The sequence below is a fragment of the Chiloscyllium punctatum genome, chromosome 15 (genome assembly GCF_047496795.1).
Source record: "Chiloscyllium punctatum isolate Juve2018m chromosome 15, sChiPun1.3, whole genome shotgun sequence".
NCBI lineage: Eukaryota > Metazoa > Chordata > Chondrichthyes > Orectolobiformes > Hemiscylliidae > Chiloscyllium > Chiloscyllium punctatum.
Genome location: NC_092753.1, coordinates 102317472 through 102333290, shown reverse-complemented (window position 1 = coordinate 102333290; position 15819 = coordinate 102317472). Strand labels below are relative to the sequence as shown.

General features: G+C 46.0%; 1 protein-coding gene across 2 annotated transcripts in view; it reads left to right on the top strand.

Moving 5' to 3' along the window:
* The window catches only part of LOC140486532 (cytochrome P450 2J1-like), a 117853-nt gene that overhangs the window by 58920 nt on the left and 43114 nt on the right, over positions 1-15819 (top strand). For both annotated transcript variants that reach the window (XM_072585802.1, XM_072585801.1), the window contains exon 4: positions 7342-7502. In XM_072585802.1, the coding sequence (XP_072441903.1) occupies positions 7342-7502 (161 nt within the window). The remainder of the gene's footprint in view (positions 1-7341; positions 7503-15819) is intronic.

The following is a 15819-nucleotide window of genomic DNA, read 5'->3' as shown; positions in this document are numbered from 1 at the left end:
TATCTGACGCAGCATCTAAGGAACATGCGCCAGTATCTGACGCAGTGTCGAAGGAACATATGCCCGTATCTGACGCAGTATATAAGGAACAAGCGCCCGTATCTGACACAGTGTTGAAGGAACATGCACCCGTATCTGACACAGTGTCTAAGGAACATGCGCCCGTATCTGATGCCGTGTCTAAGGAACATACGCCTGTATCTGATGCAGTGTCTGAAGAACATATGCAGTATCTGATGCAGTGTTTGAGGAATATGTGCCTGTATCTGATGCAGTGTTTGAGCAACATGCACCCGTATCTGCTGCAATGTCTGCGGAACATGTGCCTGTATGTGATGCAGGGTTTGAGGAACATGCGCCCATATCTGACGCAGTGTCAGAGGAACATGCGTCCTTTTCTGATGCAGTGTCGGAGGAACATGCACCCGTATCTGATGCAATGTCTGCGGAACATGTGCCTGTATGTGATGCAGGGTTTGAGGAACATGCGCCCATATCTGACGCAGTGTCATAGGAACATGCGCCCTTTTCTGATGCAGTGTTGGAGGAACATGCACCCGTATCTGATGCAGTGTCTGAGGACCATGCGCCCGTATCAGATGCAGTATCGGAGGAACATGCGCCCGTATCTGATGCAGTGTCGGAGGAACATACGCCCGTATCTGACTCAGTGTCTAATGAACATGTGCATGTATCTGATGCAGTGTCTAAGGAACATGCAGCTGTATCTGGTGCAGTGTATGAGGAACATATGCACGTATCTGATGCAGTGTCGAAGGAACATGTGCCTGCATCTGACGCAATGTCTAAGGAACATGCGTCCGTATCTGATGCAGTGTCGGAGGAACATGTGCCTGTACCTGATGCAGTGTTTGAGGAACATATGCAGTATCTGACGCAGTGTCTGAGGAACATGCGCCTGTATCTGAAGCAGTGTTTGAGGAACATGTACCCGTATCTGACACACTGTTTGAGGAACATGCGCCCGTATCTGATGCAGTGTATGAGGAACACATGCAGTATCTGATGCAGTGTCGGAGGAATATGCGCCATACCTGATGCTGTGTCTGAGGAACATATACCAGTATCTGATGCGGTGTCTAAGGAACATGCGCCTGAATCTGACGCAGTGTCCAAGAAACATGCGCCTGTGTCTGATGCATTGTTTGTGCAACATGCGCCCGTATCTGACGCAGTGTCTGAGGAACATGCGCCTGTATCTGATGCAGTGTTTGAGGGACATGCGCCCGTATCTGACACAGTGTCGGAGGAACATGCGCCGGACCTGATGCAGTGTCTGAAAAACATCTGCAGTATCTGATACAGTGTTTGAGGAACATGCAGCCGTGTCTGATGCAGTGTCTGAGGAACATATGCAGTACCTGATGCAGTGTTTCAGGAACATACGCCCGTATTTGATGCATTGTTTGAGGAACATATGCAGTATCTGACGCAGTGTCTAAGGAACACACGCCCGTATCTGATGCAGTATCTGATACAGTGTTTGTGCAACATGCGCCCGTATCTGACGCAGTGTCGGAGGAACATGCGCCTGTACCTGATGCAGTGTTTGAGATACTTGCGCACATATCTGATGCAGTGTCAGAGGAACATGCGCCCGTATCGGATGCAGTGTCGGAGGAACATGCGCCCGTTTTTGACGCAGTGTTTGAGGAACATGTGCCCGTATCTGATGCAGTGTCGGAAGATCATGCGCCTGTATCTGATGTAGTGTCTAAGGATCATGCGCCCGTATTTGACGCAGTGTCTAAGGAACTTATGCCCATATCTGACGGTATCCAAGAAACATGCGCCTGTATCTGATGCATTGTTTGTGCAACATACGCCCGTATCTGACGCAGTGTGGGAGGAACATGCGCCCTTTTCTGACGCAGTGTTGGAAGATCATGCGCTCGTACCTGACGCAGTGTCTAAGGAACTTACGCCCGTTTTTGATACAGTGTCCAAGAAACATGCGCCCGTATCTGACGCAGTGTCGGAGGAACAGACACGCCTGTACATGATGCAGTGTTTGAGATACTTGCGCACGTATCTGATGCAGTGTTGGAGGAACATGCGCCTGTACCTGATGCAGTGTTAGAGGAACATGCGCCTGTATCTGATGCATTGTATGAGGAACATATGCAGTATCTGACGCAGTGTTGGAGGAACATGCGCCGTACCTGATGCAGTGTCCGAGTAACATGCACCCATATCTGACGCAGCGTTTGAGGAACATGCGCCCGTATCTGATGCAGTGTCTAAGGATCATGCGCCTGTATCTGACGCAGTGTCTAAGGAACATGCGCCTGTATCTGATGCATTGTTTGTGCAACATGCGCCCGTATCTGATGCAGTTTCGAAAGATCATGCGCCCGTATCAGACGCACTGTTGAAGGAACATGCGCTCGTATCTGACGCAGTGTCCAAGAAACATGCGCCCGTATCTGATGCAGTGTCGGAGGAACATGCGCCCGTATCTGACGCAGTGTCGGAGGAACATGCGCCCGTATCTGATGCAGTGTTTGAGTGACATATGCAGTATCTGACACAGTGTCTAAGGAACATGCGCCCTTTTCTGACGCAGTGTTGGAAGATCATGCGCCTGTATCTGACGCTGTGTCTAAGGAACATATGCAGTATCTAATGCAGTGTTTGTTCAACATGCGCCCGTATCTGACGCAGTGTCGGAAGATCATGCGCCCGTATCTGACGCACTGTCGAAGGAACATACGCCCGTATTTGACACAGTGTCTAAGGAACTTATGCTCGTATCTGACGTAGTGTCCAAGAAACATGCGCCCGTATCTGACGCAGTGTCGGAGGAACATGCGCCTGTATCTGACGCAGTGTCGGAGGAACATGCGCCCGTACCTGATGCAGTGTCTGAGGAACATATGCAGTATCTGATACAGTGATTGAGGAACATGCGCCCGTATCTGATGCAGTGTCGGAGGAACATGCGCCCGTATCTGATGAAGTGTCTGAGGAACATATGCAGTATCTGATACAGTGATTGAGGAACATGCGCCCGTATCTGATGCAGTGTCGGAGGAACATGCGCATGTATCTGATGAAGTGTCTGAGGAACATATGCAGTATCTGATACAGTGATTGAGGAACATGCGCCCATATCTGATGCAGTGTCTAAGGAACATGTGCCCGTATCTGGTGCAGTGTCAGAGGAATATGCGCCCGTATCTGACGCAGTGTTTGAGTGACATATGCAGTATCTGACACAGTGTCTAAGGAACATGCGCCCTTTTCTGACGCAGTGTTGGAAGATCGTGCACCTGTATCTGACGCAGTGTCTAAGGAACTTATGCCCCTTTCTGATGCAGAGTCCAAGAAACATGCCCCTGTATCTGATGCTTTGTCTAAGGAACATGCGCCTGTATCTGATGCAGTGTCCGAGGAACATATGCAGTATCTAATGCAGTGTTTGTGCAACATGCGCCCGTATCTGACGCAGTGTTGGTGGAACATGCGCCCGTATCTGATGCAGTGTTTGAGTAACATATGCAGTATCTGATTCAGTATTTGTGCAACATGCACCCATATCTGATGCAGTGTCGGAGGAACATGCGCCTGTACCTGATGTAGTGTCAGAGGAACATGTGCCCCTATCGGATGCAGTGTATGAGGAACATATGCAGTATCTGACGCAGTGTCAGAGGAACATGCGCCGTACCTGATGCAGTATCTGAGGAACACATGCAGTACAATGAGCAGTGTTTGAGGAACATATGCCGGTATCTGATGCAGTGTCGGAGGAACATGCTCCCGTATCTGACGCAGTGTTTGATGAACATGTGTCCGTATCTGATGCAGTGTCGGAGGAACATGTGCCCGTATCTGATGCAGTATTTGAGGAACTTGCGCACATATCTGACGCAGTGTCGGAGGAACATGCGCCTGTTTCTGACGCAGTGTTTGAGGAACATACGCCTGTATCTGATGCAGTATCTGAGGAACATATGCAGTATCGTGCAAATTTAGCACGGCCGATTCACCTAACCTGCACATCTTTGGCCTCTGGGAGGAAACCGGAGCACCCGGAGGAAATCCACTCAGACATGGGGAGAATGTGCAAACTCCACACAGTCAGTCGCCTGAGGTGGGAATTGAACCCGGGTCTCTGGCGCTGTGAGGCAGCAGTGCTAACCACTGTGCCACCGTGACGCCCTTTTCTGATGCAGTGTCTGAGGAACATATGCAGAATCTGATGCAGTGTTTGAGGAACATGTGCCCGTATCTGATGCAGTCTCTGAGGAACATGAGCCTGTATCCAATTCAGTGTCTGAGGAACAAGCACCACTATCTGATGCAGTGTTTGAGGAAGATGCGCTGTTTCTGACGCAGTGTCGGAGGAATATGCGCCCGTATGTGATGCAGCGTCTGAAGAACCTGACTCAGTGCTAAAGCACCCAGGGGATACTTCATGAAAATTGACCAGCCAATATCTCCAGACTCAGCGAGAGAGGAATATAATGATTGTAACAAGGTCAGCCAGGTGGACCTCATACAATATGAGTTTCCTGATTGGGGTTGTTACTCTGGTCCAATCACAGAACCCTGCTGACAGACAAAAAGAGGTGTATCAGACATCCTGACCCACTGGGAGCTGTCTCTGAGGGAGTTGGATCCCCCTGTGTAAATAAAGGGTGAGGTGGTGACAGGATACCAGCCTCAGTGGAGTTATTTCAGTATTGTTGGGATTACAGACATATGGCTGCATGGTGATCAGATTTGGTCAATGAATATCCAGCGGTTTTCAGTTTTTAGAAAGGACAGTTAAAAATGAAAAGGAAATGGGGTAGCATTGCTGATTAAAAGAACAAAATATAACACAGGAACAGGCCCTTTGGCTCCCAAGACTGAGTCAATGCATAATACCTTTCTAAACTAAAAACCTTTTGCCTCTGTGATGTCCTGTCCACCTATTCCTGCCTATTTGTGTATCTGTCAAGATGCCTCTGAACCTTTGTTATTGTATCATCCTCCATAACATCCTCTGGCAGCACATTTCAGACACTCACCACCTTCTGTGTAAAAAAGTGACCTCTCACATCTCCTTGAAACTTACCCATTTTACGTTAAACCTGTGTCCCCTAGTAATTGACATTTCTCCCTGAGACAAAGACTCAGACTGTCCATTTTAGCCATCTATCTCATAATTTTGTAAAGTTTTATCAGATCTCTCCTCATCTTTTGACATACATGTACATCCTGTCCCTCAGGATACCCTCCAACAACTTGTCTATCACCGAGGACAGGCTCACCAGTCTATAGTTCCCTGGCTTGTCCTTACCGCCCTTCTTAAATAATGGTACCACATTAGCCAACCTCCAGTCTTCTGGCACCTCACCTGTGACTATTGATGATACAAATATCTCAGCAAGAGGCCCAGCAATCACATCCCAAGCTTCCCACAGAGTTCTCGGATACACCTGATCAGGTCCTGGGGATTTATCCACCCTTTGTGCAAATCAAGACATCCAGCACTTCCTCCTCTGTAATCTGGGCATTTTGCAAGGTGTCACCATCTATTTCCCTACAGTCTATATCTTCCATATCCTTTTCCACAGTAAGCACTGATGCAAAATATTCATTTAGTATCTCCCCCATTTTCTGTGGCCTTGCTGATCTTTGAGGGGCCCTATTCTCTCCCTAGTTATGCTTTTGTCCTTAATGTATTTGTAAAAACCCTTTGGATTCTCCTTAACCCTATTTGCCAAGGCTATCCCATGTCCCCTTTTTGCCCTCCTGATTTCCCTCTTAAGTATACTCCTACTGCCTTTATATTCTTCTAAGGATTCACTCGATCTATCCTGACTATACCTTACATGTGCTTCCTTCTTTTTCTTAACCAAACCCTCAATTTCTCTTGTCATCCAGCATTCCCTATACCTACCAGCCTTCCCTTTCACCCTGACAGGAATATACTTTCTCTGGATTCTCGTTATCTCATTTCTGAAGGCTTCCCATTTTCCAGCCGTCCCTTTACCTGTGAACATCTGCCCCCAATCAGCTTTCGAAAGTTCTTGCCTAATACCGTCAAAATTGGCCTTTCTCCAATTTAGAACTTCACCTTTTAGATCTGGTCTATCCTTTTCCATCACTATTTTAAAACTAATAGAATAATGGTCACTGGCCCCAAAGTGCTCCCCCACTGATACCTCAGTCACCTGCCCTGCCTTATTTCCCGAGCGTAGGTCAAATTTTGCACCTTCTCTAGTATGTACATCCACATACTGAATCAGAAAATTGTCTTGTACACAGTTAACAAATTCTTCTCCATCTAAACCTTTAACACTATGGCAGTCCCAGTCTATGTTTGGAAAGTTAAAATCCCCTACCATAACTACCCTATTATTCTTACAGTTAGCTGAGATCTCCTTACAAATTTGTTTCTCAATTTCCCTCTGACTATTGGGGGGTCTATAATACAATCCCAATAAGATGATCATCCTTTTCTTATTTCTAGTTCCACCCAAATAACTTCCCTGGATGTATTTCTGGGAATATCCTCCCTCAGCACAGCTATAATGCTATCCCTTATCAAAAACACCACTCCCCCTCCTCTCTTGCCTCCCTTTCTCACCTTCCTGTAGCATTTGTATCCTGGAACATTAAGCTGCCAGTCCTGCCCATCCCTGAGCTATGTTTCTGTAATTGCTATGATATCCCAGTCCCATGTTCCTAACCATGTCCTGAGTTCATCTGCCTTCCCTGTTAGGCCCCTTGCATTGAAATAAATGCAGTTTAATTTCTCAGTCCTCCCTTGTCTCTGCCTGCCCTGACTGTTTGTCTCACTTCTTTTCTCAAATGTCCCAGGCTCAGATTGATCTCATTCCTCACTATCTCCCTGGGTCCCACCCACTCCCCCCCCGTTACTAGATTATATCCACCCGAGCAGCTCGAACAAGTCTCGCTCCCTGTATATTCGTCCCCTTCTGTCACATTGTTGTGGGTCCAGAGTCACATATTATCCAGATCAGGTAAGGATGGCAGTTTCCTTCCCTCATGGACATCAACCAGATGGGTTTATCTGACAATTGTTGTTAATTCCAGATTTAAAAAAAAATGAATTCAAATTCCATGTGGTGGGATTTGAACCTGGATCACCAGAACATTACTTAGATCTTTGGATTAACGATCCAGCAATTATACCAGCCACCATCACCTTCCCTCAATCTTGCTATATCTTTCCTCAACTGCTTACTGAGACTCAGTGTCAGATCTCACTCAGGCGACATGTCAGCTTTACTGTTACTATTACAAATGTTCATCTTTTTCTAGCTTTCAAACTGATGCTAACTGTTCCATTACATTTCACAGGGAAGCCTTTTGACCCCAGCTTGGATATCAGCTGGTCTGTCTACAGTGCAATGTATAAAGTGTTGTTTAGTCACCACCCTGACCACAGTGAGGCAGCCATCAGGGAGTTCATGCAGTGTTCCATGAACATAATGTCGGTTCTGCCCTCTGTGAGTGTAAAGGTCAGTAAAACATTAGAGTTATGGTACAATGATATTCTTGTCACAGAAATAATCGCCTGGTGCTGGTTCCCAGACAATCAAAGTACACTGATAAAAACAGAATGTTTTCATTGTTGAAAATGTGAAATATAAACACAAATTGCTGAAAATACTCCGTTTTGATGAACGGTCACTGGTCTAAGTCATTGAGCATGACAGGTATAAGACATAAGAGCAGAAATAGACCATTCAGCCCTTCGAATCTACTCCATTATTTAATGAGATAGGCTGATCTGATAATCGTCAACTCCAAATTCCTGCTTTTTCCCTTAATCCTTGATTTCCTAACTGATTAAAAATCTGTTGATCTCAGCCTTGAATATACTTAATGACCCAGTTTTGACAGTCCTCTGTGATAAAGAATTCCACAGATTCATAGAAAACATTCATAGAATTGTGTAGTACAGAAGAGGGCATTGGCCCAGTAAGTCTCTACTGCCAAAACTCCACTAAATCTACATGAGTCCCAGAACCATAGAAATAACATTACACAGAAAGGGGCCTTTTGGTCCATCTTGCCCATGCCAACCCATGGATAGCTAGATGCCCTTTCTAATCCTATCTTCCTGCACATGGCCCATAGCTTACATCACATAAGGTGTAGAACTAGACACTTTTTAAAAAGAGTTCAGAATCTCTGCTTCCACTCTCAACTCAGGCAGTGAACTTCCACCACCAACTGAGTAAAAACATTCATCCTCATGCTCTCTCTCTCTCTTGTCACTTAGCTTAAAATCTGTGCCCACTGGTTTTTGAACTCTCTGCCAAGGGAATCATGTCCCACCTGTCTATCTCTATCCTTCACATTATTGTATCCCTCAATCCCTCAATCTCCCTTAATCCCTCAGTTTTCTCTGTTCCCAGGAAAACAACCCCAACCTCTCCAATCTCTCCCTGTAGCTACAATTCTCCAGCTCTGGCAAAAATTCCAGTAAATCTTCTCTGCACTCTCTCTAGAGTAATGCCATCCTTCCTGTAATGTGGTGACCAGACCCACACACAATACTCCAGTTGTGGCCTCCCTAGTGTCTTATACAGTGTCATCTTTATATCCCTACTTCTGTATTCTGTGTCTCTGCCAATGAAGGAGAGCATTCTATTTACTTTCTTTATAACATTATCTACCTGGATGGCTACCTTTAGGGGAGCTGTACACTTGCACACCAAGATCTCTCACTCCATCTCTCCCTCTGAGTATATTCCTGTTTATTGTGTATTCCCCTTTACTGTCTGACCTCCCTAAGTGTATTACCTCACGTTTATCAGAGTTGAACTCCATCTGCCACCTTCCTGCCGACCCCACCAACCCATCGATAGCATTATGGAGCTTACAGCTTTCCTCTACACTACCCGCTACACGGCCAATTGTTGGGTCACCTGCAAGTTTTCCAATTGTGGACCCCCTCCCTCTCCTCACGTTCAGGTCCAGATCGTTCATGTCGAAAACAAACAGTAGGGGTCCCAACACCCAGCCCCTGTTGATGAAATTGTGAGGGTATCCGTTTTTCGTGAATACATTGTATAGGTGTTCTTCTTCCTCTTTTTGCAGTTCTGGTGTGCTGCAGTGTGTTGTGGCTCTTTTGAACAGTGTCTTGATGCAACTTCTTTTGTGTGTGTTGGGGTGATTGCTTTCATAGTTGAATGTATTCTCCAAAAACGGATACCCGCGCAATTTCATCAACAGATGCCTAAGGGAAAGACAACGGAATGAGGACATGCCACAACCCAAAGGACTAGCCACACTACCATACATCAGGAGCATTTCCGAACTGACAGCCAGACTACTGCGACCACTAGGACTCATAACAGCACACAAACCAACAGCCACTCTCAGACAACAACTCACCAGGACAAAGGACCCGATACCCAACGTGAGCAAAACCAATGTAGTGTACAAAATCCCATGCAAGAACTGCACAAAACACTACATAGGATAAACAGGAAGACAGCTAATGATCTGTATCCATGAACACCAACTAGCCACGAAACGACACGACCAGCTATCCTTAGTAGCCACACACTCAGATGACAAGCAACATGAGTTCGACTGGGGCAACACTACTATTATAGGGCAAGCCAAACAGAGAACAGCCAGGGAATTCCTAGAGGCATGGCACTCATCCACAGATTCAATCAATAAGCACATCGACCTGGACCCAATATACCGGCCACTGCAGCGGACAGCTGGAACTGACAACCGGAAGCGGCAGAGACAAGCCACTACAAATGCCGGAGGAAAGATCACAGAAGCGCTTCACAGGAGGCTCCCAAGCACTGAGGATGTCACCTAGACAGGGGACGAAACGTCTGCAACACAAATTCCCAGCTCGGTGACACAACCAGAACAATGATACTCCTTTCATGTATTGTTTAAAAAAAATCTCTGGACACAATATATAAATTGTTCACTCTCAATGCCCTTTGTATTGTTTGAAACCCAGTTGAAATTGGAATAATTACTTGGTGAATCTCCTTTGCATCCCCTCCAGTGTAATCACATCCTTCTTATTGTGTTGTAACTAGAACTGCATACAGTCTCCAGCTGTGGCATTACATGACCTCCCTGCTCCTTTAGCAAGAGTATTCCTTTTTTATCACTCTGTTAACATGACCTGCCACCTTCAGAAATTTGTGGACAAACACCATAAGATCCCTCTGTTCCTCTGAGATTCCGAGGGTCCTGCTATTCATCCAGTACTCCTTTGTGTTGTTCCTTTTTCGAAAGTGCATCATCTGGAATTCCCTCCCTAAGGGACATTTTGGGTCTACCTACATCACATGGACTGCAGTGGTTCAAGATGGTAGCTCACCCCCCGACCTTCTCAAAGATAATTAGGAGCGGGTAATAAAATGTCGGCCCAGCCAGTGACATCTGCGTCCCAGGACTAAATAAAGGAATACCCAAACTTATCAGGATTAAATTCCATTTTTAAAAATTTATTCATTTGTGGGTTATGGGTGTCCCTAATTGCCCCTTGAGAAGGTGGTGGTTAGCTGCCTTCTAGAACTGCTGCAGTCCTCCTGCTTTGGGTTGACCCACTATAGTCCATGTGCTGTGGCTTAACCCACAATGCCCTTAGGGAGGGAATTCCAAGATTTTGACCCAATGACAATGAAGGAATGGTGGTGTATCTCCAAGAAAAGATGGGGAGTAGGTTGGAGGGGAACTTGCAGAGGTTGGTGCTCCCATGTATCTGCTGAGCTTGTCTTTTAGATGGAAGTGGTTGTGGGTTTGAAAGGCGCTGTCTCAGGATCTTTGATGAATTTCTGCAGTGAAGAAGGTAGATGGTACACGCTGCTGCTACTGAGCATCGCTGGTGGAGGGAGAGGATGTTTTTGGATGTGGTGCCAATCAAGAGAACTGCTTTGTCCTTGATGGTGTCAACCTTCTTGAATGTTGTTGGAGCTACGCCCATCCAGAGAAGTGGGGACTATTCCATCACACTCCTGACTTGTACCTTGTGGATGATGGAAGGGCTTTGGTGAGTCAGCTCGTGAGTTACTTGCTGCAGTATTTCCAGCCTCTGACCTGCTTTTATGTGGTGTGTCCAGTTGAGTTTCTGATCAATGATAATCCCCAAGATGTTGATAGTGGGGGATTCATTGAATGTAAGGGGCAATGGTTAGATTGCCTTTTATTGAAGATTGAATTGAACTGAATTGAATTTATTGTCCCGTGTACCGAGGGACGTGAAAAGCTTTGTCTTGCGAGCAACAGGCAGATCACAGAGTTAAATTGCATAGATAGTAACTAATAATAAACAGTGGCAAAAACAAAAACGCAGGTACAGGCAAACAATTTGTGAGTCCATTCAGTATTCTAACAACAGTATGGTAGAAACTGTTACGAAACCAGCTGGTGCATGTGTTCAGGCTTTGGTACCTTCTCTCTGATGGTAGAGGTTGGAGAAAAACATTGCCAGGGTGGGCTGGATCTTTGAGAATGCTGGTGGCCTTTCCTTGAGAGCGGGCCTGGTAGATGGGATCTATAGATGGGAGGTTGGCCTTTGTGGTTGTCTGGGCCGAGTGCACCACTCTCTGTAACTGTCTCCGATATTGAATGGTACAGTTACCATACCAGGTAGTGACACATCCAGACAGAATGCTCTCGATGGCACACCTGTAAGAGTTGGCAAAGGTATTCACCATCATGCCAAATTTCCTCAGCTGCCTGAGAAAGAAGAGACCTTGTTAGGCCTTTGGAACTAGTGCATCTGCATGAAGAATCCAAGAAAGCTTGTTGTGGGTGACCACTCCCAGGAGCTTGACACTCTCCACTCATTCCACCTCTGTGTTGTTAATGTGTTGGGGGGGCATGAGTAATATCCCACCAAAAGTTAATAATGGGTTCCTTGGTTTTGCTGGTATTGAGAGCTCGGTTGTTCTCAGTGCACCATTTTTCCAGGTCTTCCACCTTTCGCATGTAGTCTGCTAGAAGATGGTCATAAGCCTGGCATTTGTGTGGCATGAATGTTATTTGCCAGTTGTCAGCCCAAGCCTGGAGATTGTTCAGATCTTGCTGCATTGAACATGGACTGCTTCAGTACCTGAGGAGTTGCGAGTGGTCTTGTACATTGTGCAATCATCGATGAACATCCCCATTTCTGGTCTTAGATAGAGGGAAGGTCATTGATGAAACAGCTAAAGGGAGTTAGGCCTTGGATACTATCCTGAGGAAGTCCTGCAGAAATGTCCTGGAGTTGAGATGACTGACCTCCAACAACCACAATCATCTTCCCACGTGTCAGAGATGACTCTAACCACTGGAGAGTTTGTCCTGATGCCCATTAATTCCAGTTTTGCCAGGGCTCCTTGATGCCACACTCGGTCAAACGCAGCCTTGATGTCAAAGGCTGTCCCTCTCCCTCCCCTCTGGAATTCAGCCCTTTTGTCCATGTTTGACCCAAGGCTGGAATGAGGTCAGGAGCTGAGTGGCCCTGGGGGATCCCAAACTGGGTGTCACTGAGCAGGTTATTGCTTAGCAGGTTATTGATAGCACTGTTAATAATGATACCTTCCATCACTCGGTCATTCGATTTGTCCTGCTTTTTATGTTCAAGACATACCTGGGCAAATTTCCACATTTGTCAGGTAGCTGCTACTATTTACACTGTACTGGAACAGCTTGGCCAGAGGAATAGCAAGTCTTCAGTACTATTGGCAGAATGTTGTCAGAGCGTACAGCCTTTGCAGTACCCAGTGTCTGCTACCATTTCTTGAAATCATATGGAATGAATTGAATTGGCTGAAGACTGGTTCCTGTGATCCTTGGGCCCAATGGAGGAGGCTGAGATGGATCATCCACTCAGCACTTCTGACAGAAGATTGCTACGAATACTTCAGCCCTATCTTTGATATTGATGTGCTGTGCTCTTCCATCATTGAGGATGGGGATATTTGTGGAAGCTCCTCCTCCAGTGAATTATTTAATTGTCTGCAGATATGTTTGCTCGAGACACAACTGGTATCCAGGACCTCCCACATCCTTGAGATACAACACATCACTAATCTGTCAATTTTTCATATTCTGGATTAGTGGTGCTGGAAGAGCACAGCAGTTCAGGCAGCATCCAAGTAGCTTCGAAATCGAGGTTTCGGGCAAAAGCCCTTCATCAGGAATAAAGGCATTGAGCCTGAAGCGTGGAGAGATAAGCTAGAGGAGGGTGGGGGTGGGGAGAGAGTAGCATAGAGTACAATGGGTGAGTGGGGGAGGGGATGACGATGATAAGTCTGGGAGGAGAGGGTGGAGTGGATAGGTGGAAAAGGAGATAGGCAGGTAGGACAAGTCCGGACAAGTCATGGGGACAGTGCTGAGCTGGAAGTTTGGAACTAGGGTGAGGTGGGGGAAGGGGAAATGAGGAAACTGTTGAAGTTCACATTGATGCCCTGGGGTTGAAGTGTTCCGAGGCGGAAGATGAGGCGTTCTTCCTCCAGGCGTCTGGTGGTGAGGGAGCGGCGGTGAAGGAGGCCCAGGACCTGCATGTCCTCGGCAGAGTGGGAGGGGGAGTTGAAATGTTGAGCCACGGGGCGGTGTGGTTGATTGGTGCGGGTGTCCCGGAGATGTTCCCTAAAGCGCTCTGCTAGGAGGCGCCCAGTCTCCCCAATGTAGAGGAGACCGCATCGGGAGCAACGGATACAATAAATGATATTGATGGATGTGCAGGTGAAACTTTGATGGATGTGGAAGGCTCCTTTAGGGCCTTGGATAGAGGTGAGGGAGGAGGTGTGGGCACAGGTTTTACAGTTCCTGCGGTGGCAGGGGAAAGTGCCAGAATGGGAGGGTGGGTTGTAGGGGGGTGTGGACCTGACCAAGTAGTCACGGAGGGAACAGTCTTTGCGGAAGGCAGAAAGGGGTGAGGAGGGAAATATATCCCTGGTCGTGGGGTCTGTTTGGAGGTGGCGGAAATGTCGGTGGATGGTTTGGTTTATGATTTGGTTTTTACTTCAATTTTTCATGTTGCCTAATTAGCTTTTACTTTATTTTATTCAGTTATATATGTGCCTTTGTTTCTGGGTGTTTTATTCACCTTGCCAATAGGGGCTATTATATCTTTTAGGAACAGAATAAATCTTAGTCACATTGATTTTATTCAAGAGATAGGCATCACTGGCTGATCAGCATTTATTGCCTGTAATCAGATACCCATAAAGTAGCCAGAGTCGTCTTCTGTACTGGAATAGAACAATTCCGGAAGGCTGAAAAAATTAGAAAAGCAAAAAAGAGCTCCTTTCTTCCCCTTTTCCCCAATCCCTTTAATCATCCAACTCCTCGTACTCTGGAACTTGCCTCATTAGTGGGTATTGTGAGTCCATCTCCAGCACAAGCACAGGTGCTACAGGAAGGCAGTACACCACCATCTTCCAAAGGGTAAACGAGAGATGGGCAATAAATCTGGCCCAGCCAGTGAAGTCTCACATTGTGTGAGTGAATAAAAAATCTCTCCTGTCAGTCTCACTAAACTATTAAGTTGTAGCACATAGTTTTATTTGCTTCTGACACAAAAGGCCGATTTGACCTAATTACAGAGGAACCAGTTTCATCCGCTTCTTTACGTAGTGAGGCCCAACTGCTCTTCTAGTGGAGACCTTGTTGGAACCCAACGTAAGCAGGGAATTAATGAATTTAACTCAGAGACTTTAAATAAAATAGACTATGCAAAAAAGATTAAGATTTTCGTATCCACAAACTGCTCACGTTCATCTTCATATATTCCCTCCCTGTTATTACTTTCTCATAGTCTATAAACAACACCTGCTTTCAATTAACACAGACTGTCCAACCAAGTTTGACCAGGTTTGTAATTACCTGCTGTCATACCTTCTTACACAATTCTGTCATATTTTGTTTATAATGTTTCTGATAATTACCCTCAGATATTTAATTTCATTTAAGATGTCTTCTACATGTAAGTTAATCTAAAATATTATATATTATATGTGAAGAAGGGTGTTCTGGCTATGGAGGGTGCCGAAGAGGTTTACAAACTGATTCCTGGGAATGACAGGAGTGATGTATGAAGAGAAACTGGATCAGTTCGGTTATAGTCAATGGGGTTTAGAAGACTATAGGAAGGCCATATGATGGGAAGGATGTGGAGGCTTTGAAGAGGGTGCCGAAGAGGTTTCCCAGGATGTTGCCTGGGTATCAGTGTATGAGCTACAAGGAGAGGTTTTTGTTGGAGCATTTGTGGCTGAGGGCAACCTGATGTAAGTATATAAAATTATGAGAGGCATAGATAAGGTAGATAGTTGGAATCCTTCTCCCAAGGTGGAAATGTCAAATACCAGGGGACAGGGATTTAAGGTGAGAAGGAGAAAATTTAAAGGAGATGTGCGAGGCAAGTTTTCTACATCGAGGGTAGTAGATGTCTGGAAGACACTGTCAGGGCAGGTTGTAGAAGCAAATACAAAAGCAATGTTAAAAAGACATTTAGGCAGCTTCATGAACAGGGAGGGAATAGAGGGATATGAGCCATTTGTTGGCAGAAGGGATTAATTTAGAATGATGTCATGGTCAGCACAGACATATGAGGAGCTGAGGGGCCCGTTCCTGAGCTGTACTACAGTCACAGAGTCACAGAGTCCTACAGCACGGAGACAGGCCCTTTGGCCCAAACTGGTCCATACTGACCAAAATGTCCATCCACCCTAACCCCATTTCCCTGCACTTGGCCCATATCCTTCTAAACCTTTCCTGTCCATGTAGTTGACCAAATGCCTTTTAAATATTGTTAATGACCCACCTCAACCACTTCTGTTGGCAGCTCATTCCAACTCC